We start from the raw sequence: 25570 nt of genomic DNA, 5'->3' as shown, positions 1-25570 counted from the left end.
ACAAAAGACAAGGTGATTTTCGTAATCTACGTTTTATTTTCTATTTTTCTACATAATCGCCGTAACGTTCGAGGCATTTTTCATAGCGTGGCACGAGTTTTTCTATTTCGAGCGCGAAGTGCGCAGCGTCCAACTGTTTGAAGTACGATGTAACTGCGTCACGAATTTCTTCAGTGTTATCGAATCGTTGATCGCCGAACGCCTGTTTCATGATGATTACACACATGTTCTGGGATCCTCTCCTAACGTTTTTACGTGGATATCGTCACAAAAAATTCACATTCCAGCAAAACAATGCTACTATTCATACCAGTGAGTAAACTGAGCAATGGGTTAAGGGCCAAAAACTTAATTTTTTGGACTGGCCGGCTCGCTCTCCAGACTCCACAACATACCATGACCCACTGTCGGTTCATGTGAGCTTTGGCAAAAGTCAGACGTCTTCCGACGTGAGATGGTGTAAGATGAGGAGCTTTAACCTTTTAAACCCTCTTTATGTGAGGATGTTTTACCAAAATTTGACGAATTGTCACCCGAGTAGAAGAGAAGTTGAAATATTGCTTTATTTGCATAAGCGATTTTGAGGTATTCGAAGCTGTACTACTTCTCGCTTATCCCGGTCAGAGAGCTTCGATTTACGTGGAGCTCTCTCCTTCTTAGGATTCGCCAAATAATTGAGCACTACTGGGATCGCCCAATCCGACGAGCAATTTCTTCGATATCAACATTTTCTTGGTGAAATACATCGATTTGTCTTTCTTCTTCCTCCGTGAGCACTTTTCCCTTCGGTATTTTCAAGATTGATTGATCAAAACAACTACAACAACGGAGAATGTAACTGGTCTTATAGAAACTTGACAGTTGAAAAATACGAAAACATTCGTTTGCGCTCAGCGCTTGCATACACACACATGAAAATCATGCAGTGTATGGTAGTCACCAATACCAATACACTAGAATATAAGTTGAAGCATTGTTTGGCTACAATGGCACAAAGCAGCAAGATCATCACCTGGTCTTATAGAAGTTGGACAGAGTGTATAAAAAATCAAAATAGTACATTTCACATCATTAGAAAAAAGTTGAAAAATCGAACTTTTTTTTTACTTGGAGGTAAAGTGGTCACTCGCACATATCAAGCTACATGGGATATACAAGCTGAATGAGATTTATGCGTTTTTTCATCCAAATTTGTTTAAATCATATTTGATACAGTAGGCACATGTATGAAATAAGCTTGGCCTATTCACCTAGAGTCTTAATTTAAATTTTCTCATGCATAAAAAACGTAATAAGAAACACATAACGTTCCGCATGATGAGTCTTGATTTATTTGGAGTGGCATATTTTTCCTGGGTCAAAGCTACAAAAAGACATCTTCAAGTGGAGAACGTGATGAGGTATGTCAGCTTTAGTAAACAGAACATTGTAAGTCGTTATTCACCTATGACCGCTTTGCCCCCAAGCATCAAAGTAATTTCTATGCTAATTAATCGCTGAGATCAAAAAAATGTCTGTTCACCTCTCCTAGAATATGTGAATAGTCGTCCAAACTGATGATTTATCCAACATATCAGATTGAATAAACTAAATTTCACGAGAATTTCCTTAGAGAGAATTTTCTGTTTTTATTTATATTTTTAAATGCGACAGCTCTACTGAAGTACAGGGTGACTCAAAAGTCATTAAATTCTTCAAACATAAGGTGACTATCATCAATGCATCTATAAGCCAATAGTTACACTACCAAACAAGCAGGTGGCCAATTTGTCCCCACTAGCCCTACTAACAAGTACGATTGGATACTAAACATGATATCTCTGCTCTATGCCAAATACTTTTTATACAGAGCTCGTACAATGATCAATGTTTAGTGTTGTTCCGCTGGACGTTGTTTGTTTCCACATTTTCATATTTTTAACAGTTTTGTACTTTGAAAATTCGAGCCAGGTCGTAGATATCTTAAGAATCTTTGCTGAATTATGCGTCTATGGAATGTTCAGTAAATACTACTTCGAGTTATTGATAACGGAACGGGTTTGTTCTTCCAGCGTTTAATCCTTTACATTTCGCATGAATTTTAATTAAACATGAAATATAATGAACAAAATGTGGTAACTTTTTTTTTAATGTTTTTATTACATTAACATGTTATAATTAAAAAAAAAATAACTTGCACCACCATTTCACCAAATATTGATTGTTCATGTGAGTTAAGATAGTGAATGAGACACACCGTTAACTAACCGATTCAGTTGTACAAGTTTTGGACAGGGTTTCTCCGGTTCGGCTAGCATTGGAAATGAATGTCCCCTTTTGTTTTGAATTAAATTAGTTCTCACGACAAACTAAATATGGTATTCTGAGTTATGCAAGCGTTAATTATTTTCCCTACCGGAGGGAAACAAAGCGCACAGGTAAGCACAGTCCATTCCGCATTATATTCATCAGACGTTGCTATAGAGACCAGGTGCAATAAACACATGCCTTGCAGTGTTTCGTTAACGCACGCAGTCAGCGAAGGATTTAGATTGCGAAAGGATTTGGTCAAAAGTGGTTTGTGAAGTTGCTGTATTCAGTATAATAATTTTCTTAATTTTATACTTGAGCTCGAAAAAACTGATCATGGCTGAAGATAATTCTTGGGTGTTTGATTCGTTGGTTTGTTTTCTGCATGGTCCCGTTTGGAATGCACCTTTGCAAACCTTCATCGAAGATAAGTCGATAAGTATGACTTCATGTCGCTTCGTTTTAAGTTTGAATTTAAAATATCGCAATTACTACAGTTTTTGATCCCAACATCAAACTTGAGGAAGACAACCCCGAGTTTCGGAAGGTACACGACGAGTACAAGAATTTAGTGGATTACATGCTTGGCTCGTTTATGGAGGAAATGCAAATTACGCCGGAACAGTTTGAGTTCGCTTGCTTGGAGGGTCGTAATACCGCGGTGATGTCGCAGGCTTCCGATAATCCTGCCGAAGGCGAGCATGCTAAAGGAAGGAACACTTTCTCCTTTCATCAAGGGCTGTTTCAGCAGATTTGGGCTGCCAACGATATTCGGATCTTCATACGCTTGATGACGCAGCGCAATGTCGAAATTCAACTGCAAGCGTTGGATTTGATTGAGCGAAGACAGGCATCGCTGGGTGGATCGTCCGATAAGGCTGAAGGAAATACGCAGCAGCCTAGCAATGTTGACGAGGAACAGGAAGTTATTGCAGTCGATGTGGAGAATACGAAGTAGGTGTTTCACATTGATGAGGAATATATATATTTTTTAACACAATTATATTTCGTTTCTTCAATCTTATTTTGTAGTGAGTCAATAACTGATGTGGAAATTGAAAAGGATATTATCAAATCTGTGGAAGACGAGGTCAAGGAGAACCCTGCAATCGAAGCGTTGCCAATTGCAACCGTGGATGAAGCTGTCGTGGATACTGGCGATAAATTTCAGAGGCTCAATTTGTTCTTCGATCAGGATAAGGTAAAAGTATATATCTGATTGAGTTTTGAGAACAAGCTTTGAGGTATTTGGCAAACTCACGATGTTATTTCGGTTTGTCATTCGCATTTATATTTTAGGAATGTTATTTGAAATTTTACTGTTCTACCTTTATTGTAAACTTGATTGAATAAGAAATTTATTTTATAATTTATATAAAATGTCCAACTCGATATTATGATGTTGATTTGTTTTTGTTGGTTTTTGTTCACACGATAAGGGAAAAAAGCCAGTGTCTGAAAAACAAATCACTTTTTGTTATCTGTCATTTGATAGTGCAAAAACTATAATTCATTCATTGTCGATAAATGATTTGATTCGAACAGTTAAACAATGTCTAATTGTTTTTTTTCGCCAAAAAATGTTTAATACAATTTATATATCAGAGACATCTTAGAACATTGTGGAGTCACGCACAGCGTTAGCCTATTACAAAAACGTATTATAAATTTAAACTGTTATGTGGACAAAGATATAGATCAGTGACTCGACTGATTTTTAGGCGAGTTCAGGATACTCGACGTTGCCTTCCAGTAGTTTATAAACAAGCATTTGTTAAAGAGATGCATGTCTTGTAGTTGGAGCTGCACGGATTGTAAGCGCACAACGCAAATAACTTCTTTATAAAACAATTTAAAATGAAATTATTTGAAGATCACGACTGGCAAGCTCGCGAGTTCGTTGCTTGATCGTAGATACGGTGACCTTATATTTTAGACGAATGAATGATTAATTTTGTCGATAAACAGAACACAATTTTTGAACAGAATTTTGATAATAACTTGATTAACATGTTGAGCCTCGTGTCGGTCCCTAGGGGCTGATGTTTCACGATATGTGACTACTTTCTAGTCGAACTTCTGACTATTTCAATTATGGACAATAAATATCTATGGGAGCGGGGTCCGACCTTGATATTGTGCAAATGTTCTTGATGCGGGCTGAATGGAAAGCGCAGCATAGCGAGAACAATGTGGGGCTCAATATGTTAAGTAAATGTCACGTTTTTTTCCCATGCTATCCATATTAGATGTTCTCCTTATATGACTATAACTTTCATAGAGGAAAATCTCCTTCTCAACATAGTATTGAAGGTCGAACTGGGAAATATTGGACTCATAAATTCTATTAGAGTAGAACTACGCGTTTCATTTTCAATGTATCGGGCATAGATTACTGACTTTTATGCTTGTTGTAAGACCATTTTTTTAGTCTTACTTCTAACTTAGTCCATTGCTCGAACTTTTCCCCGATCACGGCCCATCGTCCTTTGCCAGACAGGCAGCCATTTCCGCTTGAAATACATCTCGTCGCTTGCAGTTCCTTTCTTTTTCTTTGATTTGCCCTTCATAATCGATCTGTATTCCTCATTCGGCCTGGGATCCTGGGTATAGACCGGACTCTACTGCTTGGGAACACCAGTGACGTAGTTGTGCACTTTTTATTTTGATTTGTTGTGCAACGTAAGAACTTCACGACATTCACTAAGACCACCAACCTTGACCACAACATCGATTGGACGAAAGCAAAGCTGATAAAATACGCCCAAAAGTCAACACAACTTAACGCATGGGAATCAATGTTCATCAGCAACTTCCAGAAGCCGCTGATGAATGAAGATGATCCTCCCACATCATGTTTGCGCAACTTAACGTAGCTGAGAATTCAGTAACTTAACTCTTCAACCTTCGGACGACTAAAGGGTGTGTCACATCAAATTGCATCACGGAAAAAACGCTGTAGAAATTTAATTTTTAGGAATTATATCTTCAGCTTTCGCTTATAATCAGATAAGAGTGTATAGATCACGTTGGCCATGCTTCACTGTCAATTTTTCGTAAATTTGGAAAAATGTCGTCGAACGAAAAAGAGCGCCGTGAATTAATCCTGTGCACTCATTTCGAGAATCCGGAGTTGTCGCATCGGGACATCGGTAAGATGCTGGGAATCGTCCAATCCACGGTCAGCAGAGTACTAAAACGATACTTCGAGAACCTAACCATCGACCGGAAGGTGAAGAACGGCAAAAATGGATGCTCCGTCAATGAAAAAGATCACAAGCGCGTAGTTAAGCAGTTTAGACGTGATCCGAGAAGTTCGGTCCGGGATGCCGCCAATAAGCTGAATTTGTCAAGTTCATTCGTCCAGCGGACCAAGCAGCGGGAGGGCCTGCGTACATACAAGGTTCATAAGGCTCCTAACCGCGACGAAAGGCAAAACATGGTTGGGAAGACGCGAGCCCGGAAGCTGTACACCGAAATGCTGACGAAGCCGCATTGCCTGGTAATGGACGACGAAACCTACGTCAAAGCGGACTTTCGTCAGCTGCCGGGCCTGTTGTTCTTCTCCGCAGAGGACAAATTCAGCGTTCCGGAGGAGATTCGCAAGCAGAAACTATCCAAGTTTGCCAAAAAGTACATGGTGTGGCAAGCGATCTGCTCTTGCGGAAAACGGAGCGCCCCCTTCGTGATGACCGGCACGGTAAACGGGCAGGTTTACCTTAAGGAGTGCCTACAGAAGCGCTTACTACCACTATTGAAGCAGCACGAGGGCCCGACCATCTTCTGGCCGGATCTCGCTTCGTGCCACTATTCAAAGGACGTGTTGGAGTGGTACGAAGCCAACGGGGTCACCTTCGTGCCAAAGGAAATGAACCCGCCCAACGCGCCGGAGTTTCGCCCAATAGAGAAATATTGGGCGATTATGAAGCAGGCCCTCCGGAAGAACCCAAAAGTTGTCAAATCGGAGGCGGACTTCAAGAGAAAATGGATTTCTTTTAAAAAAAACTACAACCTGACGTTGTACAGAACCTTATGGACGGGGTAAAGAGGAAGGTGCGAGCATACGGGCTTGGGCTCGAAGTATGAATAAAAAGAAAATGCCAAAAGTTGTTTAATAGTTTTTATTTTACTGTCTAAAATTTTCAAAAGGATCGGTCTACTGGGCGAATTTCTACAGCGTTTTTTCCGTGATGCAATTTGATGTGACACACCCTTTACACAACACGCACCAAGACAACAAGTGATCAGTCAGACATTGTCCCGTAGATGGGCAGCATCGCGCCCGAAACCGGTCGACATTTCAGGTAATTTTTAAACCGTTGAAATAGTAAGAACAATAAGTGTTTGTCTTGTCTCGCGTCGCGTCTTAGTGAATTACGTAGTTGTACCTAGCGATATCCGTTCGGTTATCGATTATTTGAATTTTGATTACAAACACCGATTATAAATCGAACGATTGCTGCGCAATCTAAAATTGAAGCAAACCAATAATTTGCCTCGGTTAATCTATTCAAAATTCGAAGAAACAAAACCCGTACGATCATCGCAGTGCGGTTTTTGTAGCCAGTATTCGATTAATCGAACGGACATCGCTAATTGTACTACTGAGTAGTATAATTTTCAAAATTGACAGATTGCCAAGCCGGGTCAGAGAAGACAATCAACCACATGCTGCTTCAGAAAAACTTTTTCTGTGACACTCCTTCAGCTTTGCAGATCGCCTGCCAAACGTCTTCGGGAACTTCGACCTCTTTTTCCGGTCTTCCGAGGCACTCTACCGACTGAACATGGTATAACATTATTGTCCACGAATTCGTCCGAAAACGGCCATTATGCCACAATTGTATTTCGTCAGCTTTGTCTCCAGATTTTGTTTCACGTTACGATCCGGTACAACATGTACCTCGAAACTTCAAGAAACAGTCCTGCGCAGTGGCGTAGTGTAGGGGGGGGGGAGGAGGGGGCGGTCTTCCCCGGTGTCACCCTTAGAAGGGTGGCACCCATGTCCATGACAAGTATATTATATTGAAAAACAGGAAGTGGGTTATATCTATGGTATAACCGCAAGGGTGACGTAGGACTATCGTTGATTTAGAGATCATTTGTTTGAAGTTGAATCTAAATCCATTCTGAATGAATGAATAAATGAATATTTGGGGGACTTCGAAAACGAGAGCGTTACGTTGGAGGCACAAGGTTTTATGCATCCAATATAGGATACGAAAAACCTTGTTCTGAAGAATAATCTTCAGAAGTTAACCTGCTAACTGTACTTGATTGACAAATCACAAACCCAAATGTATTATATGGATATTTTATGGATAGAAAACATTAAAATAAACTCTTTCGCTTGAATGTAATTTTCAATTCCAAGGGGAACTGGCAGATTATTTTCCAGCAACGATTAGATATTTCCACATTTTCCTCGATACTGGAAGCCCACCAGTGGTTAATACTAACTCGATAACCACCTGTTAATAGTACTTGATTGAAAAATATTTGGCCACAGTGCAACATGGATAGAAAACATTCAATTAAACTGTTTCACATGAATATATTTTGAAAATTCCCAGAGGAACTGGCAGATTATTTTCAGTAACGATTAGTTATTTCCACAGTTTCCTCGATACTGGAAGCCCACCAGTGGTTAATACCAACTCGATAACCACCTGTTAATAGCACTTGATTGAAACATATTTGGTCACAGTGTTACATGGATAGAAAACATTCAATTAAACTCTTTCACATGAATATATTTTGAAAATTCCCAAAGGAACTGGCAGATTATTTTCAGTAACGATTAGATATTTCCACATTTTCCTCGATACTGGAAGCCCACCAGTGGTTAATGCCAACTCGATAACCACCTGTTAATAGCACTTGATTGAAACATTATTTTATTTTTCCAGCAATGATTAGATCTTTCCGGAACTTTCGATGCTGAATGGCATCCTAACGGAAAGAGTTCTGCGCGTGTATGTGTCGATCCTTCGCCGTCCACCTCCTCCAGCACGTTGTTGTCTTGTCGATGTCCTCACGAAAAATGAATGTGTCTCACCACCAGAATATCGCTTAAGTATGCTTTTTGTGTGTGATTGAATCGAGAGAAGGTGTAGTTTACGATGGCAATTTGGAAGGCAAACTAGAGGGGAATGAACTCTCTGAGCTCGGAACTTTCGGCGACTGAGCAATAATCGATTGCGGGCGCATACAATATTGGATACGGAAATATCCTACTGATGGGGAAGAATAATCTTCTGAAGCTAATTGCGATTGATTGAAAAACCACAAAACCAAATGTATTTGATCACAGTGTTACATGGAAAGAAAACATTCAAATAAACTTTTTAACATGAATATATTTTGAAAATTCCCAAAGGAACTGGCAGATTATTTTCAGTAACGATTAGATATTTCCACATTTTCCTCGATACTGGAAGCCCACCAGTGGTTAATGCCAACTCGATAACTACCTGTTAATAGCCGCGCGTGTATGTGTGTGTAGCGATGTCTTCCCAGGGAACCGTTTGTGGCATCACTCTCCTCCTGATAGATTCCCTTTTGGCCTAGGGTGCACAAACAGGCTCTTGGTGACACCGTTCATCCGCGCTTTCATGATAAATAAAGAGCTTCACCGCAACAGCGACAACATGCTCCAATCGCTGTTCAATTAGAACTGAGTGGATTTCCGAGCGCCGCTCGCTTATATACCGATTGGTGATTTCAATAGCCTGTTTTGAAAGCAATTTTAAGACTATTGAAACAAGTTTTTGGATCAAAAAGTAACAAGTATATAACGCGTAGACATTTTATCTTTCGAATGAAGTGTTTATCATACCATTTCGTTCAGTTGTTTAGGAGCTATTAACGCTCAAAATCTCGGTCTCCGGCGTAACGCTTTCGTTTTCGAAACTTTGATTTTACACCCCGGTATAGAAATGAAAGACGTAGTCCTACGTCAAAAAATCGTTATTTTGAATGAAGGTAACCGGTTATTACCTATGGTATTATCTAACAAAATAAGTCAGTATGGAAAAGTGCATGTTATAGAATCTTTCTTGGTTTTTTTATGTTCATTATTTTGTCATACTACATCTTTCATTCTGTCTTCTTCAATGGCACTAACGTTCCTAGAGGAACTTCGCCGTCTCAACGTAGTATTACTTGCGTAATTTCTATTAGTACTTAGTTGAGTTTTCTATGCCAAATAACACGCCTTGAATGCATTCTGAGTGGCAAGTTCTAGAATACGCGTGATCACAGTGCAAGTCGGAGGAAATTTTTTTGACGAAAAATTCCCCCGACTAGAACGGGAATCGAACCCGAACACCCGGCATGTTAGTTATGACGCTAACCACTCGGCCAAGGGAGCACATCTTTCATTCTGTACTGGGGTGTAAATTCAAAGTCTCGAGAAGAGGAGGTTACGTTCGGAGTCAAAGCTTTGAGCGTTAATATCACTCTATCGGATAAACGAAGTGGTATGAAAATAACGTTATTCGAAAGATAAAAGATCTACACGAGAGGTTTTTTTTACTTATTGTCAATAGTTCAAAACTGGTTCGAAAGCAAACTATTTGAATCATTATACATAGCGATAGCTTCTTGAAATTTAATTTCAGTCACAGATTGTAACAACGGAGAAACAAAACCCGTACGATCATCGCAGTGCGTAATAATTTCCTTGTTTTCCGTTTTGGGTGGGAAAATCTGCAGATTTGGATAACGACATCCTTCAACAACTGGAAGGCCTGGGTTTAGTTTTCATGAAGTCCCGTTCACAGGCTATCGACCACACCAACCTTGTCAGGATTAAATAAAGGAGTTCAGTTTTTGTTGGGAAAGCAAAACAAGAAAGCCGTGTCATGCCGTGGGTTTGTAGACAACTCTTTGGGCTTATGAGGACAACATGTTTTCGCTAAGAATCTACAGTGTGTTACATTATTAGAGCTGTTTAATCTGTTCACTTGTTTTTCGCATCTTCAGCTGATCGCTGAGAAATGTTTCTGAGCCACATAGGTGCGTTGTTAAAAGATTGTCGCAAACTCAATGGAGTGCTCATTATACTGCTGTGAAACCAATTTATGGGGTGATCACAGCCACTGGAGTACTGTACGACTCAAATACTGGATCAAGTGTACGGTTCCTCATACCAGAAGTTTATGATTTAATACTTCTGTGTTATCTGTACTTCTGACGCGTTGTACCGCATGAAGTAGATCTAGCGCAGAAAATTTACAAACCAAAGGATGATCTCTGAGCAACGTTGTGAACATACTCAATGCACTGGTAATTCTTCTCGCTGTTGGAAGAAACAGTCTACTCGAAATGGCCATTAAAAAGTAACAGGAAGGTTGTATCCGAGACACGGCTGCATAGTTGACGTAGGATTCCGTTAGGCTATCTGTTGATTTCGGATATGTTTGAAGAATTAGATCGTTAAAGTCTTTGATAATGATTTGGTGGACCTAAAAAGGGCCGTTTTGTTTGGTTGTTGGGTTTTGTTTGTTCCACCAGTGTTTACAACCGAGTGATGATGGCAGAAGGATGGTAAACAATCGTTGGATGGTGCGTATCAGATAAAAGATACCGAAACGGAACGATATATGATGAAAACCGCCCTCTGTGATCCTAGACGAGATGCCTCCTGTGTTATGTATGGATGAAATAAAGAAAAAAAACTCACCAATGTAATATAAAATAATTACCAATACCGAACACAATTATCAATTTTTCTTATCAGTTAAAAACATGTTACTGTTTATTCAACCCAATGCGAATTTCAATTGGACTAACAACAACTAATACTATATGTAGGGAAATATATGTATGGGAAATCATTTTTGACGTAGGACTACGACTTTCATTTCTATACCGGGGTGTAAAATCAAAGTTTCGAAAACGAAAGCGTTACGCCGGAGACCGAGATTTTGAGCGTTAATAGCTCCTAAACAACTGAACGAAATGGTATGATAAACACTTCATTCGAAAGATAAAATGTCTACGCGTTATAGACTTGTAACTTTTTGATCCAAAAACTTGGTTCAATAGTCTTAAAATTGATTTCAAAACAGGCTATTGAAATCACCAATATAATACCAATCGGTATATAAGCGAGCGCCACTTGGAAATCCACTCAGTACTAATTGAACAGCGATTGGAGCATGTTGTCGCTGTTGTGGTGAAGCTCTTCGTTTATCATGAAAGCGCTGATGAACGGTGTCACCAAGAGCCTGTTTGTGCACCTTAGGCTAGACATGAATCCATCAGGAGGAGAGTGATGCCACAAACGGTTCCCCGGGAAGATCTCGAAGCAGCCGCTACACACACACACACACACACACACACACACACACATACACGCGCGAAATTCTTTCCGTTTGGATGCCATTCAGCATCGAGAAAGATCCGGAAAATAATCTACCAGTTCCTCTGGGAATTTAAAAATACATTCATGTGAAAGAGTCTATTTGAATGTTTTCTATCCATGTAACACTGTGACCAAATATGTTTCAATCAAGTACTATTAACAGATGGTTATCGAGTTAGCATAAACCACTGGTGGGCTTCCAGTATCGAGGAAAATATGGAAATATCTAATCGTTACTGAAAATAATCTGCCAGTTCCTCTGGGAATTTAAAATTACATTCATGTGAAAGAGTTTATTTTAATGTTTTCTATCCATGTAACACTGTGACCAAATATGTTTCAATCAAGTGCTATTAACAGGTGGTTATCGAATTAGTATTAACCACTGGTGGGCTTCCAGTATCGAGGAAAATGTGGAAATATCTAATCGTTACTGAAAATAATCTGCCAGTTCCTCTGGGAATTTAAAAATACATTCATGTGAGAGAGTTTATTTGGATGTTTTCTATCCATGTAACACTGTGACCAAATACATTTGGTTTTGTGATTTTTCAATCATGCGCAATTAACAGGATAGCTTCTGAAGGTTATTTTTCCCCATCAGTAGGATATTTCCGTATCCAATATTGTATGCGCCCGCAATCGATTCTTGCTCTGTCGCCGAAAGTTCCGAGCTCAGAGAGTTCATTCCCCTCTAGTTTGCCTACCAAATTGCCATCGTAAACCACACCTTCTCTCGATTCAATCACACACAAAAAGCATACTTAAGCGATATTCTGGTGGTGAGACACATTCATTTTTCGTGAGGACATCGACAAGACAACATCGTTGCCTAACGTGCTGGAGGAGGTGGACGGCGAAGGATCGACACATACACGCGCAGAATTCTTTCCGTTTGGACATTCTTTGTGTGGACACCGACTGGGCATCATCGTTGCTGGACGAGCTGGACGGCGAGGGATCGAGTGCCTTTCTCAAGGCAAGAGGGTGGAGGTGGTAGTGCTGGAGTAGAGTAGAGTAGAGTTTTCAAAGGGCCTTTCTCAAGGCTAGAGACGAATGAACTGAAAAAGTTTAAAGTCTCTATAATACAATACCTTCCTTCCTTCCGTTTGGATGCCATTCAGCATCGAGAAAGTTCCGGAAAGATCTAATCATTGCTGGGAATAATCAGCCAGTTCCTCTGGGAATTTAAAAATACATTCATGTGAAAGAGTTTATTTGAATGTTTTCTATCCATGTAACACTGTGACCAAATATTTTTCAATCAAGTACTATTAACAGGTGGTTATCGAGTTAGTATTAACCACTAGTGGGCTTCCAGTATCGAGGAAAATGTGGAAATATGTAATCGTTACTGAAAATAATCTGCCAGTTCCTCTGGGAATTTAAAATTACATTCATGTGAAAGAGTTTATTTTGATGTTTCTACCCATAAAATATCCATATAATACATTTGGGTTTGTGATTTGTCAATCAAGTACAGTTAGCAGGTTAGCTTCTGAAGATTATTCTTCAGAACAAGGTTTTTCGTATCCTATATTGGATGCATAAAACCTTGTGCCTCCAACGTAACGCTCTCGTTTTCGAAGTCTCCCAAATATTCATTTATTCATTCATTCAGAATGGATTTAGATTCAACTTCAAACAAATGATCTCTAAATCAACGATAATCCTACGTCACCCTTGCGGTTATACCATAGATATAACCCACTTCCTGTTTTTCTAATACAGGAAAACCTGTTTTTGTGCGGTTGCTTTTTGTGCGATTACTCATTTGTGTGACTGTTTAGGTGCGATATTATTATTTGTGCGATTAGTTTGTGTGATTCAAGACCCGATGTCATAATAAAATCGCACAAAAAGAGTCGCGCAAACGAGGAATCACGCGAAAAGGGACCGCACAAAAACAGGTATGCCTGTATTTCTTCACTTTTCCAGTTTTCCTCGCCGTATAAACTCTCCTTGGAAGAAAATGAACACAAAAAAACAGACAGCTTAAACCAAACGACCCATTCTCGAGCGGGAACATCAACAACTCTATCTATCAACACTACTCACTATCGTTCGTGTTTGATGTTAAGCAAACGGGAGCACGTAGAATTTACCCGTTCATAAATATTTAAATTTCTCCCGTGTTTCATAATCGTTAACAGTTTACTGTGATTGCTTGGTAAGTGTTTCGCAGTTGACTATAAAATATAATCAAGTGTAATGTAATTTTCGTTCAAAAAAATACAAAATAAAGTGTCCGAAATTTGAATTCAATCTATCCGAAATTTGATTTAGTGTCCGAAGTTTGATTTTTATTCGCTTCATTTGAAAAGCATTTTATTCGATGATTTTTTTACGTTTTCAATCAAATAGGTACCAAAGTAGAAAGCTTATAAGCATATTGAACTAATTTATTAAAAATATCAACCAAATATTATCAGTGCATAAAGTTTAGACCTGATTGCTGCATCATATGACTTAAGCTTCCGAAATATGATTCAGAAGGGTATTTCAAGTCTTGTGCTAAATTTTTCACAATACACGATCGGTCATTGATATGAAATTTCACGAAGCAACCGACATTAAAGTTCCAAATTTAAATTTTATTTACCAGCATTCATCGTATTACCCACCTTACTTGCAAAATGCCTTAAAATGCCCCCGACTTGCATATATTTGCAATGCCGATTTCCCCCGGGCACCTTGGTTTGTTTATATCTCTGTTAGGGAATACATTTCGGTAGGAACAAAACCTCCCCCTAATTAATGTATTTACAATGGCGATTTTCCCCAGGCAGCCTGGTTTTGATGTCTCTGTTAGGGAACACATTTCAGTGGGAGCAAAAGTTCCCCCTACTTTCATGTATTTACAATGTCGATTTTCCCCAGGCAGCTTGGTTTTGATGTCTCTGTTAGGCCAGGCGCAAATTGAGAAGCGTATAGCGCGAGTAATTTGGCGCGATATAGTGCTTGTTTTTGTGGCTAATGAAAACAGATAGAACGGCGCAAATTGGCGAGGAGACCCGAGATGGCGCAGCGCTCGTGAGAGACGACTCGCGTGACGTTGTGGCTGAACCACAGTTTTTCGTGCTTGTCGTGCCGGCTGTGATGGTTGTGGTGGTGAACAATCATATAGCGCCGTGAGTCTGGCACTGTATGGTTGTGCCGGTCGGGTAGTTGTGTTAGTAAATAAATATATCGCGCAACTCTGTGTGAATCAGAAATTGTATGCGAGTGGCACGTAATCCACAGCAAACTGCGACTCAATATGCGCACCGCCACGCTACGTTTGTGGTACACATGAGTCGTGTTGGTCGTCTTGTGCTAGCTCACAAGCGCTATACGCTTCTCAATTTGCGCTTAACCTTAGGGACCCGCCGCATGTGTCGTCATTTTCGACCAATCAGAAATGGGTATCTCCGCTAGGATAGGAGATCTTTCAATAGTTCGATAGTTAGTTTCACGACATATATTGTTTATTGTTTATTGTTTACAAATTAAGTTTATCTGACATAAATTGTCTTAATAAACACCCGTCACTCAACTAAAGTTTAATCTTCTTATTCTACGTAGAAATTCATTTGTGGAGATATTAAAATCGAACGCGGATTCGATAGATGCAAACACACGAACCATTGCACTTATAGGTTGATTATATCCGTAATGAGTACGATGGAAACTCGGTTGCATCAGGGACCGCTGTCTCAGCATCCTGCTTGATGCACGAAAGTTAAGCAGCGATAGAAGATGAGGGCAATCAACTTCTCCGACGAGTAGTTTGCAAACATAAAGAGCCTGTTGTGTCTTGCGTCTCCGTTCGAGCGTTTCAAGACCAAGCAGTTGACATCGATCTGGATACGCTGGAAGGTTCAAAGGATCGCGCCATGGTAGATTTCGCAGCGCCATACGTATGAACCTTTTTTGGACTCGCTCGATCCTTAGATTCCACGTTACATCGTTTGGTGCCCATACAACTGAAGCATTTTCCAGAATTGGTCGTACGATGGAGCAATATAACACCTTCATGCAGTGTGGGTCTGTAAAATCCTTTGCAATTTTCGAGATGAAGCCGAGTTGACGATTCGCTTTCGAAATTATTGATGCATAATGTGAGTTGAAAGAAAACTTCGAGTCCAATACAACACCAAGATCCGTCACCTGAAGCATTCTGTTAAGAATCGTATTATCAATCTGGTAATTGAAAATGATCGGGTCCAAAGAACGATGGAAGGTCATAACATGACATTTCGCGATGCTGATGACAAGTTTATTCTTACGACACCAATGAACAAACGTATTCAGCAAATTTTGTAGATGAAGACAATCTTGGACACAGCTCACCACAACATAGATCTTTAGGTCATCGGCATATACAAGTTTACATCTATGACCAAGTGAAGACGCAGCATCATTGAAAAATATCACGAACAGTAGCGGTCCCAGGTTGCTTCCTTGAGGGACACCGGTCGTATTAGTGAACGGTGATGACATGCATGTTCCGTGCTTAACGTGCAGCGTTCTGCCAATTAAGTATGATGAAAGCCATGATACTAGTCTGTGAGAGGCTCCCAATCGGCATAGTTTGCAGAGTAAAATTTTGTGATCTATGAGATCAAATGCTGCTTTTAGATCCGTGTAAATAACATCAACCTGGGCTTTCCTTTCCATCGCCACCAAACAGGTGGTAGTTAAATCCAGCAAATTGGTAGTTACGGACCTGCCAGAGATGAATCCATGTTGATCAGATGAAATATGCGTCTTCGTGGCTCGTAGAATTTGATCGCTGACTATTATTTCAAAAAGTTTAGATGCTGCAGAGAGGCTGGTTATCCCACGATAATTTTTAACATCACGTCGATCGCCACTTTTGTGCACAGGAAACATATAAGACGTTTTCCAACACACAGGAAACTCTCCTCTCTCGAATGAACGATTGAATATGAACGCTAGAACTTCGGCTATTGCTCTTGCGCAGTAACGAAGAACAACAGCGGGTATGCCATCTGGACCAGGAGCATAGGAACTCTTCAGCTTTTTGGACGCCTCGATAATTATTGCGGGGGATATTTCGAACGTGTCAATAGCTACTGCATTTTGTGGAACATTTGATGCAGCATTTTCTGCCTCTCTATCGGACGTTGGCACTGTTTGAAAAACTGAGGCGAAGTGCTTCGCAAAAAAATCACACGCTTCTGCTTCGTTTTCAGATTCTTTTCCACCAAAAATTTTCTTCAATATAAAAAATTGTTATGGATCGATTGCCGCAAAAATTTCATCAATCCATCATGAAATGACTGAGCAATAAGCGTTTGAAATTGGACAATTTTCACGATGTGGTCGATTTTCGATTTTCAATTTGTACCCCAATATGTTTCCGAAAGACGTAATCCTACGTCAAAAGGTTTTTTTAAATCCATTGGTTAAATATTTGCTACTGAAATAAATCTTCCGGATCCGGCCCAACGATGAGAGAGGGAATGTTGGGGTTGGAGAACGGTTCAAATCGCCTGAAGGAGACGAAATTTTTGAGGCAATTGAAGCTCGACACATGTTATCAGTACCTGACAGCGAACTGAAAAAGTCGATTTGACAAACTGGCAACTACGAAGTTTTGGAAAGGCAGCTTTTGCTAGAGATGCCAAGACTCCGTAGACATTTGAAGGCCGCTGATATTAATTCTAACGATATCATTAATGAGATTGCATTGGATGTTTTTATCATGCTTATCAGTTCATCATGACTTCCATAGATAGGTTCCAAATTTTAAAGTGAATTGGAAACTGTTCCTATCGGTGCACGTTTCTGTGGCATCTTGCGGAAAGGCTTTTCAGAGTTCAACTAATGAAAAATTTGCGGTCAACGATGAGGCAGATAAGTTTAACACGTTGAGCCCCGCATCGTTATTGCTGCATTGAGCCCGCAACAAGAGAGAGAAAGCGCACTTAACGGGAAGCACTTGTACAATATCAGTGTCGGTCTCAGCTCCCAAAGATATTTATTTCATAAAATTTATTTGAGTCACATTTCGACATCCAAAAATAAACCATATTTTATTTATTCTCTTATTTTATAACTGTAAGTTCTAGTAACCAATGCGTCAAGATTTTGTGATTTCTTGTTCGTCCTATCTAATATTATAATATTTACGTTTCATGTTTAGATAAATTTTGAGGGGTGACCCCCTAGTGACCCGCCCCGGGTGTCACCCGCTCACGCTACGCCACTGGTCCCACGAAACTCCTTCTATTTTGGCTACGTCGTTCGTCGTGTCGAACGAGTTTATAATTCAGGTCATTCCGTTTTTCTACTATATTCGGATTTTCTGTCGATGGTCAGGCGTTCTCCAAATTCTTTCAGGATATCACATATCGTGGATTCGGGAGAATTGAACAATTCAGCCATTTCACGAGCGGATGCTATTCGCGACGCCATGATGTGAACAAATGAACATTTGCTGTCATGAACAAGAAGTATTGGGGTAGAGCTATTCACACCGCCAATTATCTGTTGAACTGGTTTCCTTGCTCTGCAACTGGTAAAACCAGCCGTATGGCACCCGCCATGTTTTTGGTGCCAACATCTCTAACGTCAAAAGTATTCGTTTTCTTCAAAACAGCGATCCGCGTTGACGGCATTGAGGTTCGTTTACTATTTTAGGGGAGCGTCAAAGAATAGCTGATTTTCAGTCGGAATGAACGTTTTCAAAATTAAAATTATGAATGAAAATTAGCTTTTCCATATCAAATTAGTATTCTATTTAAATTAAAAACATTTTTGTTTGCAGGTGGTGAAAAAGTTTCTTAGGAAAATTGTTTATGAAGACAACTTTATATTATAACGAAAAAAATCAGTAACAATGTTGGAATTGTATAACTATATGGTTGAATGAAAGTCAGAAATAAGTGTTTCAAGTAATTCAATAATATGAAGTGAAAATTTTCATTCAAATTTTAAAATTTATAAACCGGCTTCGTGTCTTCCGATCTGATAGAGATTACACTAACGAGTTTGGGACCCAAATTATGGCCTTAATTTGAAGTCGCCACCAGACGTCGACACTATTTTTCTGTCATCGCGAATTACCAATTTACCACCATCTGACATATCGTGATGTCGATGATGAACTTTTACAGCAGAGGGATAGTGAGATATGCGGTGACGGTAGGTAGAGTGAGATAGCGAAAATCGTGACTGCATCAGCGGTGAGAGTTGTGGGGTTCAATTACAGTTGAAATACATGAACTTGTTTGATTTTTACTATTCAAAATCCTAGGAATTCAATTACATACAATACGCAACTATCTCCCTTCTCCTCTCTTGAAGTGCCCAAATAGTATATAGATAGCTTCTTGATATTTTGAAATTATTGTAACATGTTTTCATTCTTTTCTTCAAAGGTGTCGGTTTTACCCGACAGGGTGTCGATCTCACCCGCACTCCCATTTATTTCACCTGAAAGATAAATTTTTGTATTCTATCAAATTTCAATTTTCTGTAACCATTTGAAATCGAAGATACACGGGATGTCTTTGAAATATGTGGAAATCCTTAGGGTGTCGGTTTTACCCTGTTTTCCCCTATATCAAACCAGTGAACCGTGTGCCGTTTACTCAACAGAAACGGAAATTTCGGAGTGTATGCACCAGTCGCGACGTTAACGACTTTCCGGACGGTTTTGTCAGTATCAATAAAGATAAGATGATTCCTTAATATTTAGACCAACCTACAACCTGCTCGTTTGCTGGAACCAACGGTTGAACAAAGTGCTGAAGAACATGGGATTCACTAAAGGGTATCCCACATCAAATTGCATCACGGAAAACACGCTGCAGAAAATTACCCATTGGGTATTTTCTTTTGAAAAGTTGGGTAGAAGTAGTATAGAGTGTATTGTTTACACTGAATTTTTATCGCTGTCAGTTTTTCGATAATTGAAAAAGAGCGTCACCCGAAAAGCAACGTCACGAATTGATTTTGCGCAAGCACCTGGAAATTCCTTAACTCTCTCATCAGGACATCGGAAAATAACTCGGAATCGAAACGAAACTCTGAGCATCGAACGGAAGGAGAAATGCTGTAGGAATGGACGTTTTATTAGTGATCAGGAACACAAGCGTGTCGTGAAAGCGTTTAATCGGAATCCCATTGCTTCGGTCAGGGATATGACCAAAAAGTTGAATCTGTCTTTCGTCCAGAAAGCCAAGAACCGGGAGGGACTGCATACGTACAAAGTGCAGAAGGCTCCAAATCGTGACGAACGCCAAAATACGGTGGGAAAGTCCGGAAGAAATAAGGAAGCAGCAATTCCCCAAGTTTGCCGAGAAATACATGATACATGATTTGATCTGCTCATGTAGCAAACGGAGTGCGCCGTTCGCGGCTACCGGGCTGCAAACAGGCATATCTACCTCAAGAAGTGTCTACAGAAGCGTCTGCTGCCTCTGTTGAAGCAACACGACGTTCGCGGCTACCGGGCTGCAAACAGGCATATCTACCTCAAGAAGTGTCTACAGAAGCGTCTGCTGCCTCTGTTGAAGCAACACGAGGGTTCTACTCTCTTCTTCAACTTTTCAATTGTCTTATTGCCACCAAAACAATTGCACACACAAAAATCAAAAAATACTGCAAAATATTGCTGATTGTTTACACACACTGCGGCTGATGGCCAAGATGGCTGAAAGGTCTTTCTCATCAGTCGTGGTACTTAAGGAACACGTATCGTTCACTGATAGACAGCGATTTGAGCAGCTCGTAAATCTGTTTAGCCGCCTTCCTGCACTGAAATAACATAACAGTTGCCAGGCGCTTCTCGTACAGACCGAACTCCGAGGTTGCTAGGATACCGAATAAATACTGATGGGACCGTGAAACTTGGTGAGAGTGAAGGAGGGACATCACACTTCACGGCTGTAGTGTTACTACTTTTATTATCTTCAAACTACTTCAAACTACTTCAAACTACTTTTGACGTAGGACTACGTCTTTCATTTCTATACCGGGGTGTAAAACCAATGTTTCGAGAACGAAAGCGTTACGCTGGAGACCGAGATTTTGAGCGTTAATAGCTCTTAAACAACTGAACGAAATGGTATGATAAACACTTCATTTGAAAGATAAAATGTCTACGCGTCATATACTTGTTACTTTTTGATCCAAAAACTTGTTTCAATAGTCTTAAAATTGCTTTCAAAACAGGCTATTGAAATCACCAATCGCTATATAAGCGAGCGCCGCTCGTAAACCCACTCAGTTATGATTGAACAGCGATTGGAGCATGTTGTCGCTGTTGTTGTGAAGCTAATTTCGTTTATCATGAAAACGCTGATGAACGGTGTCACCAAGAGCCTGTTTGTGCACCTAAGGCCAAAAGGGAATCCATCAGGAGGAGAGTGATGCCACGGTTCCGCTTGAAACATCGGAGCAGCCGCCACACACACACACACATACACGCGCAGAATTCTCGTTGCTATCATCGTTGCTGAAAAATAATCTGCCAGTTCCCCTGGGAATTGAAAAATACATTCATGCGAAAGAGTTTATTTTAATGTTTTCTATCCATATAACACTGCAACCAAATACATTTTGTTATTTTTCAATCAATCGCAATTAACAGGAAAGCTTCTGAATATTTTTTTCCTCATCAGTGGAAATTTTCGTATCCAATATTGGATGCATAACATGCAAAACGGAAAATGTTTCACATCGCGAAAATCAAGTCATTTTCAAGCGATTATTTGCTTTCTACTCATATAATGCTGCGACCAAATACATTTCGTTTTGGATTTTTTCAATCAAATGCGATCAACGTAAGACCACGTCTTTCGGCAATTTATTAGAGGTGCAATGAATCTTTAGGAATTCCCGCTCTACGCGCACTGGCAAACAATGTTTACTCAACAATTTCTCAAACTAGAAATGGGTGTTATGAGAGAGGATTAGCGAACGCGAAAACGACAAACGGGAGAAAGATACGTTCGGAGGTTGAAGGAAATTGGCAGAAAACTTCTTCATTCTATCATTCAAATAATGTGATTCATACCACATCGTTTTGCCAGAAAGAGATTATTAATGTTCAAAGGAGGAATCGAGTCCTCCGAGGAAATTACCCAGCGCAAATTAGAGTCGACTATCGATACACAAATAATTTTATAATGCAGTTTCACCAAAGAGATTTCTTCGGATATATTCACTACATCATGTCATGTATTTCATATTCTTCATTATGAAATCCATATCCACGGCACCTATCGGTATCGAATTATCATCAACACCGCGATTTTCGCTAAATGCTCCTTTCAGTTAGGCCTGTAAAAAACTTTTCTGAACTCTAATCCATCAAATTTGGAGCCCTGAAAAGGGCTGTTGATTATATGCTAAGCTAATATAGCACGCTCTCCTCGGATACGATGGGCCAGCTGGATGTCCTTGGGCATGATGTGACGCGTTTTGCATGGATAGCACACAAATTGGTATCTTCGAATAAGCCTCCTGCAGCGTCATAGCCGCGGAACTTTGGAAGCGCAAGTCGGTTTTGAAGTCCTGAGCAATTCCACGATCCAAATGCTGCAAAGGTAGCTGCGGTTCAGCAATTCGGTCGACTTCTGATAGCGATGAATTTCACGCAAAGTTCCCGGTCGATAGCGATGTGGCTTCTCCACCTATCCTGCTACTGGTGCGCTTATTCGAGCTGACTTCGTGTGCCTTACCACCGAATGACTAACGAGCTGTCTGCGAAAGACTAACGAGCTCGAGTCCTCACGGTGCGAGAGTAGAGTAAGAAATGAACGAAAGCAAAGGAAGCGTCATTTTATAAACCATAAAAGTATAGAATCTAAATCCCACCCTTATTATATTCGTGAGTATACAGTAAGCTTATACAATAAAGAGGGTGGGGTTTACATTCGATTCTTTTATGTTTTATAAAATGACACTTCCCTTGCTTTCGTTCATTTCTTACTCTACTCTCGCACCGTGACGACTCGTTTGTTTGGGACCAAGCAGATAGCAGGTTAGTCTTTCAGTGGTAAGGCACACGAAGCGCACCAGCCGCAGGATAGGTGAAGAAGCCACATCGCTATCGACCGGGAACTTTGCGTGAAATTCATCGCTATCGGAAGTCGGCCGAATTGCTGATCCGCAAGCTACCTTTGCAGCTTTTGGTTCGTGGAATTGCTCAGGACTTCAAAACCGACTTGCGCTTCCAAAGTTCCGCGGTTATGACGCTGCAGGAGGCTTATTCGAAGATACAAATTTGTGTGCTATCCACGTAAAACGCGTCACATCATGCCCAAGGACATTCAGCTGGCCCGTCGAATCCAAGGAGAGGGTGCTATATTAGCTTAGCATATAATCAACGGCCCTTTTCAGGGCTCCAAATTTGATGGATTAGAGTTCAGAAAAGTTTTTTGCAGGCCAAACTGAAATGAGAATTTTCGTTTGGATGCCATACAGCATCGAGAAAATTCCGGAAAGATATAATCGTTGCTGAAAAATAATCTGCCAGTTCCCTGGGAATTGAAGAATACATCCATGCGAAAGAGTTTATTTTAATGTTTTCTAATTATATGGCGAACACAGCGACCAAATACATTTGATTTCGTAATTTTTCAATCAAGTGTAATTAGCTGGAAAGCTTCTGAAGATTATTCTTTCCCATCAGTAGGATATTTTCGAATCCAATAATGGATGCATAACATGAAAAACGGAAAATGTTTCGTATCGCCAAAATTATATAATTTTCAATCGATTATTGCTCAGTCGCCGAAATTTTCATACTCAGAGAGTTCATTCTCCTCTAGTTTGCCTTCCAAATTGCCATCGTAAACCACACCTTCTCTCGATTCAATCACGCACGAAAAGCATACTGAAATGATATTCTGGTGGTGAAACCCATTCATTTTTCGTGAGGCGTCGTGCACAAATTACGTAACGCGATAAGGGGGGAGGGGTTAGATGTTGCGTTACTTTCTGTTTATTAGAGATAGGAAATTGCGTTACGAAAATCCGGATTTTTGCGTTACGTAATTTGTGCACGACGCCTGAGGACATCGACAAGACAACATCGTTACTGAACGAGCTGAACGGCGAGGGATCGAGGTATTCATTACCTGGCTTGACCTGACCTGAAATGCAATCAGTTTGTTTTAACTGTGAGGGAGCGCAGAAAAGCCGATCGATCAGAAGGAGAAGAGAAGGTGACCAAGAGAGTATCAGCATCGAAATACGGTTCCTCGGGAAGACATAGAAGCAGCCGCCACACACACACATACACGCGCGCAACTCTTTTCGTTTGCTGGTTATCGAGAGGAAACCTGGAAAGAAATGATCGTTGCTGAAAAATAATCTGCCAGTTCCCCTTGGAATTGAAAATTACATTCAAGCGAGTTTATTTTAATGTTTTCTATCCATATAATACTGCGACCACATACATTTGGTTTTGTGATTTGTCAATCAAGTGCAGTTAACAGGAAAGCTTCTGAAGATTATTCTTCAGAACAAGGTTTTTTGTATCCAATATTGGATGCATAAAACCTTGAGTCTTCAAAGTAACACTTTCGTTTTTGAAGTCACCCAAATATTTATTTATTCATTCATTCAGGATGGATTTAGATTCAACTTCAAACAAATGATCTCTAAATCAACGATAGTCCTACGTCACCCTTGCGGTTATACCATAGATATAACCCACTTCCTGTTTTTTCGCTTCAAATTTCTTTGTTGACAGCAATCGCGACTTCACTGACAGAAGTTATGGCCATACTAGGTACGATACCTTCAAAGAATGGACATTTGAGGTGACTTCAACATTTGCCCATATTAAATAATCTGCTTGGTATAGTCAAATCTGGTCAAACCTGGACTGTTTGGAGGCCAAATATCTTTCGACCAAAATAAGAACTTCTTCTCAAGACAGGTTTGGATTCATTTATATGTGTGACATGGTGCTCCATTTTGTTGGAAAACAATATTCTCGAGTTCATCGAAGTTTTCTTGAATCCACTCTTTTATGAAAACAGGAGGCATCTTCAATCAACGAAAAAATGAAAAACAATGTTTGCCTGATGGCATCCTGAAATCGCCTCAATTTGCTTCGGATATTTTTTCCGCGAGAAGCAAACTGAATTCTTCTTTGCGTACATTCTACCGATACAGCACCACTAAATTGTTTACAGTTTGTTTAATGTTCAAAGATCCAACAACCACAAAACTATACCAAAAAATGGCAAAAACTACCCAAAATAAATCACAAAATGTGGTGTGAAGGGCAAAACTCGAAAACGGATCATGCTATTCGAGCTGTCTTTATTTTGTTGTGTTCGTCTCAGCCCATAGATCAGAGAGAAATGAAAATTATATGAATATTCTAAAACTGAAAAAATATGTTTACCGTTTTAGGGTAAACATAGCGAATATCATTGTGCTTTACCTCTGTTTAATGTACACAGATCAACTCGGAAGACATGCACGCACGCCAGGAATATCTCCGAACGCAGCGCGACAAGATCCTCCAGATAAAAAAGCAGGCCCGAGCTCGTCAACTGAATGAAACCATAAAGAAAAATGAGCGACCTGCTTCGGCCCAAGTGGCTCAGAAAATTCTCGAGAACGGGACAGTTGACGGTTCCATCGTTCTATCGGAACCACCAGAATCATCGCTCCAGCTGCGCAAGGTGTTGGCTCAGCGATTACGGGACGAGGTCATCGAACGTGAGTAACTGCGGGATAAAATGCGAAAATCCTTGATGTTTCATACCTTTACGTTGACTTCACGGAGGCGGGACGTTGGTATGTGTAACACACTTAATAGAATTGCTTGATAATAAGTTTTGATATTGCTAACAGCTCATGAAATTTAACTTATTCTTGGAGAAATGATACTTGTTTTATTCAGAGCACAGAGAATTTGACTGGCTTGAACAT

General features: G+C 40.1%; 1 protein-coding gene across 1 annotated transcript; it reads left to right on the top strand.

The window, feature by feature from the left end:
* Positions 1 to 2238: 2238 nt before the first annotated feature.
* LOC129763187 (cilia- and flagella-associated protein 36) lies at positions 2239 to 25555 on the top strand. Its single transcript, XM_055762013.1, has 5 exons — positions 2239 to 2417; positions 2495 to 2728; positions 2787 to 3243; positions 3322 to 3490; positions 25096 to 25555. Exons 2-5 carry the CDS (start codon positions 2626 to 2628, stop codon positions 25363 to 25365), a joined length of 999 nt encoding a protein of 332 aa, XP_055617988.1. The 5' UTR covers positions 2239 to 2417; positions 2495 to 2625; the 3' UTR covers positions 25366 to 25555.
* Positions 25556 to 25570: the final 15 nt, after the last annotated feature.

This window comes from Toxorhynchites rutilus, chromosome 1 (genome assembly GCF_029784135.1).
Source record: "Toxorhynchites rutilus septentrionalis strain SRP chromosome 1, ASM2978413v1, whole genome shotgun sequence".
NCBI classification, from domain to species: Eukaryota; Metazoa; Arthropoda; class Insecta; order Diptera; family Culicidae; genus Toxorhynchites; species Toxorhynchites rutilus.
This window is presented reverse-complemented; position numbering and strand designations above follow the sequence as displayed.

Excerpts from the sequence above, each read along its gene's own strand:
- LOC129763187 (XM_055762013.1), top strand. The coding sequence starts at position 2,626 with ATGGCTGAAGATAATTCTTGGGTGTTTGATTCGTTGGTTTGTTTTCTG. Across the intron at positions 2,729-2,786 it reads CATCGAAGATAAGTCGATAA|TTTTTGATCCCAACATCAAA; the intron begins GTATGACTTCAT and ends CAATTACTACAG. Across the intron at positions 3,244-3,321 it reads GTCGATGTGGAGAATACGAA|TGAGTCAATAACTGATGTGG; the intron begins GTAGGTGTTTCA and ends CTTATTTTGTAG.